The sequence below is a fragment of the Austrofundulus limnaeus genome, unplaced genomic scaffold, assembly GCF_001266775.1.
Source record: "Austrofundulus limnaeus strain Quisiro unplaced genomic scaffold, Austrofundulus_limnaeus-1.0 Scaffold2912, whole genome shotgun sequence".
NCBI classification, from domain to species: domain Eukaryota; kingdom Metazoa; phylum Chordata; class Actinopteri; order Cyprinodontiformes; family Rivulidae; genus Austrofundulus; species Austrofundulus limnaeus.
In genome coordinates, this window is record NW_013955314.1 from 3,837 (window position 1) to 8,764 (window position 4,928).

General features: G+C 45.7%; 1 protein-coding gene across 1 annotated transcript in view; it reads left to right on the top strand.

Moving 5' to 3' along the window:
* Nucleotides 1-1,551, top strand: part of LOC106511550 (docking protein 3) — a gene marked incomplete at its 5' end in the record, with an annotated part of 2,865 nt that extends 1,314 nt beyond the window's left edge. The window contains 1 exon segment of the mRNA XM_014000310.1: nt 332-1,551. Within this exon segment, the coding sequence (XP_013855764.1) occupies nt 332-1,186 (855 nt within the window).
* Nucleotides 1,552-4,928: the final 3,377 nt, after the last annotated feature.

The window sequence follows — 4,928 nt, forward strand, 5'->3', positions numbered from 1 at the left end:
GACCTGTTTCCTGTTAGAGCTGACCTGTTTCCTGTTAGATCAGACCTGTTTCCTGTTAGATCAGACCTGCTTCCTGTTAGAGCAGACATGTTTCCTGTTAGAGCTGACCTGTTTCCTGTTAGATCAGACCTGCTTCCTGTTAGAGCAGACCTGCTTCCTGTTAGAGCAGACCTGCTTCCTGTTAGAGCAGACCTGCTTCCTGTTAGAGCAGACCTGTTTCCTGTTAGATCAGACCTGTTTCCTGTTAGATCAGACCTGTTTCCTGTTAGAGCCTGGGAATGAGTACTGATGTTTTGTTTTTCTCCTCACCACCCTCTTCTTCTCTCTGCAGCTGGTTCTGACCATCGAAACGGGTCGGCGCTGTGACTGCGGACCTGGAACCTTCTTATTTGAGACCCAGCAGGCAGATCAGATATTCTCTCTGATTAGGAGTAACATCAAAAGGAAGACTTCACCTGTCACTTTGGGAAGCCAAATCAAAGATGGTGAGAARGTTCCAGTGGTCAACATCCGGCCTCATTCACCCCTTCCCAGAGTACCGGACCGGACCGGCGTGGCCTCCATGCTGGAGAACATACACATAACTCAGGACAGGAGATCTCCGGTGTTGGACAACAGTGGAAAGGCTCAGGAGGATTTGACTKGTCCATCAGAAGCAGCTCCTGTGCCCATCACCCTTATGCCCCTCCCACTGATCCCCACCCTTCACAGCAGCCAATCACAAGCCGTATATGTAGACCCAAACATCTGCTTCTTGTCTGATTTAAATCCCAGTCCGGTCACAGCTCAGTATGTCGACCCAGTTAATGTTCTTCCTCTGAAACCACCCCGGTCAGAACCTGAGGCTCTTGGTACTACCTCCTCAGACTCGGGTATTAACTCAGATGTTGCAGATTCAGTTTATTCAGAGGTCTTTGATAAAATCAGTCCAGACCAGAACAAACCAAATATCCTTCTGAGAGCAGAAAAACCAGGAGGGGAACCTGTTTACTCTGAACCCATCAGCAAGACTCCTTTAGTTTCAGAACCCAGAGAAACCCCCAAACCGGACCCATTCGCCCACCTGTATGCTCAGGTCTGTAAAGCACCCAGTAGAACCACCACAACCATCAGCACCCCCTCGTCCTCAAAGCCCTCAGAGGAACCTCAGGATGGCGTCATCTACGAAAACCTGGGCATCATTTGACCCAGACCTCTATAGGACCAGATGTTCAGAACCTGTGATTTAAATATGAGAAACTCTGATCCACTAACCCCACAGAAACCAGCTGTGTGCACATTGTGTTTATTTTCTAACTTGTTTGTTAAGAATAATCCTGATTTCTGCTGCAGAAAACTGATTTTAGATCATATTATTTGTTTTAATTTGTGACACAAGATGAGCTGAAAACAGATTTTATCCTCAGTTTTTCTGTACTGTGATTTCAAATGTGTCAGATGTTCTTCAGAGTTCATTTTATTATAACTGTTATTCTGYTTTTAATAAAACATTTCATTAAACATTAAACAGCTGTGCAGAACTCCACCAAACAGCCACAGGTCTGAAGAACACTTCTGATCTGGCTTTGTTCCCTCTTTTCTGTCCTCAGGGGACATGTTGGTCCTCAAATGAACATCCTAGGTCCATTTAGCTCATTAGGCCTTAATGAGGTAAGGTTGGGTCCTAATGGGGACAGGTTGAGTCCTAATGGGGACAGGTTGGGTCCTAATGGGGACAGATTGAGTACTCATGTTGGGGACACGTTGGGTCCTAATGGGGACAGGTTGGGTCCACATGTTGGGTCCTAATGGGGATAGGTTGGATCCTCATGTTGGGGACATGTTGGGTCCTAATGGGGACAGGTTGAGTCCTAATGGGGACAGGTTGGGTCCTAATGGGGACAGGTTGAGTCCTCATGTTGGGGACACGTTGGGTCCTAATGGGGACAGGTTGGGTCCACATGTTGGGGACATGTTGGGTCCTAATGGGGACAGGTTGAGTCCTAATGGGGACAGGTTGGGTCCTAATGGGGACAGATTGAGTACTCATGTTGGGGACACGTTGGGTCCTAATGGGGACAGGTTGGGTCCACATGTTGGGTCCTAATGGGGATAGGTTGGATCCTCATGTTGGGGACATGTTGGGTCCTAATGGGGACATGTTGGGTCCTAATGGGGACAGGTTGGGTCCACATGTTGGGGACATGTTGGGTCCTAATGGGGACAGGTTGGATCCTCATGTTGGGGACTTTTTGGGTCCTAATGGGGACAGGATGAGTCCTCATGTTGGGGACATGTTGGGTCTTAATGGGGACTCTGTCACCCTGACTTGTAAACTTAATGCTGTGGTCCTGACCTATAAACTAGACTCTGGGGTCCTGACCTTTATACCAGACTCTGGGGTCCTGACTGGTATACCTGACTCTGGGGTCCTGACCTGTAAACCAGACTCTGGGGTCCTGACCTTTATACCAGACTCTGGGGTCCTGACTGGTATAGCTGACTCTGGGGTCCTGACCGGTAAACCAGACTCTGGGTTCTGGGGGACACCTATTTGGATCTAGAATAATGATAGCGTTGCATTATTGCGTCAGTATAGCCGTTGACCAGCAGGGGGCGTCAGTGAGCCTTCAGAARGGATCTATTTTCCATCCCTGACTGGAATCCTTCCAGAAGCTTCTCCAGGAAGTAAAACAGTTAAAGATTCAGTTTTTTTGTCCTTTRTTGGATCATTAATCTTCTTGCTGAGGTTCACCGTTTTGATCAACATTAATCTGAGACGTGAGTGAAATGAAGACACAAACTCAGAATGTTCCCTTTTAAACAAATACACGTGTGTCTTATTTCATTTTATTTATAGATGCAAGCAAGTTTATGTTTTTACAAATAAAAAAGCTGCTGTCTGCCGAGCTGTTGGCACACATATGTACAGAAATGAAGGAGTGAATCAGATCAAGCTGTGCTACCGAGCAGTGCCATACAAAAAGGCTGGAGCATGATGGACAGAAACAAAAAGATGTCTGAAGTCCAGGATGTCCAACCTGAYGTGATGAGTCAATCAGTTCCTGGTGGACAACAGGTGGACGGACTCTGATTGTCCAGAAACGGCTTAAATCTTTTTCACAAAATGTTGGACATCAGGTTTGTCTTAAAAATCGTGTTTTTTTTTTACGTTTGTGGATCCTGAGTGAGTCCAGGATCCTGGAAAGATGAAGTGAGTCCACCTTCAGCAGGGAGACAATAAGGACACGGGATGAGACAACATACGAGATGAAGGGAGGAGGAGTTGCTCACAACATCAACCTGACAGCAGGAGGATCAGCTGAAGGTTCTGAAGGGTTCTGCTCCTTTGGTTGGTTCCAGATGCTTTTACAGAAGTCCTGATTGGGGGTGGGGCTAACCACATCTGATCGTTTTATTATTCTTTCTGGAGAGGAGTCATAAAACCAGYTTTCTGTGTTTTCATCTAACAATCTCTGCAAATCAAACAGTTTTGGTTGAACTTCACCTGAAGCAGCTGAGGAGGAGGAGGATGTGAGCGGAGAGGAAGAGTGATGATGGATGGCCAGAGCAATACATTACACCACATCTGCAAATCCGCTTTATTAGGATCAACAATACAGAACACCAAAATCAAATCACTGAAGACTTGCAGTAAAGATTCATGCACGTTAATGCTGTACGTTGAAGGGAATGTTTCTGGTCTTGGCCTCTCGTCACACTGCTACAACATATTGCTCTGGTGGTAAACAACTGAGCGAGCGAGCGAGCTTAGCAACACCATAAGCAACAGGAACTGCAATACTGCACACTGAAGTGGAGAACAAAAACAGCAGAACAGCACCAGTGGAAAGAAAAAAGTTTTTTTTTTTCATTTTAATCATTAAATTATGACCATTGAATGCATAACCATGCCACAAACAACAACTAGATTCACTGTCTTTTTARTGTAGAATAAGATTAGCTTCATTATTATGAATTCATTCGTTTTCATCAATATTTCTTCAGGTTATAACCAATGCTGCAAGACTATACACAGGTCCCACAGCGGGGAGCTCWATGCACTTACATCAAGAAGAAGAGAGAGATAGAGCTCACGATGGTCAATAAGTGCACAAAAAYTCTTTTTTTCTTTTATCTGAGGTTAAAAACAYTGACAAGACATCCATTGTCAGGCAATGAAATGATAGAATACTGTTACTGTAAAAATACTGACTGGTCACAACCGAGAGGCTTCTGAACAAGACAAGAGTCTGCAGGAGGTCCCTGATCCACCAACAGGTTCAGGTTTTAGACAGGAAACTAGATCCAAACATTTCCTATCTGCAGGATCGGTTTGATTTCTTTCTCTCTGAATCAGAGTCAATTTACTTAAAACTTCAAAGAGTTTTTCATTATTATATATTTTATAATTTACTTTTTCTTAAAGTAACCCTAACCATTAACTCACTGAGCCACTGGACCACTGACTCACTGGACTATAGAACTACTGGACCACTGACTCACTGGACAACAGTCATTGGACCACTGGACCACTGACTCACTGAGCCACTGAACCACTGGACTATAGAACTACTGGACCACTGACTCACTGGACCAGTGACTCACTGGACCACTGACTCACTGGACCATAGAACCACTGGACCACTGACTCACTGGACCAGTCATTAGACCACTGGACCACTGAACCACTGGACCACAGAACTACAGGACCACTGACTCACTGGACCACAGTCATTAGACCACTGGACCATAGAACCACTGGACCACTGACTCACTGAGCCACTGAACCACTGGACCATAGAACTACTGGACCACTGACTCACTGGACCACTGACTCACTGGACCACAGTCATTAGACCACTGGACCATAGAACCACTGGACCACTGACTCACTGAGCCACTGAACCACTGGACCATAGAACTACTGGACCACTGACTCACTGGAC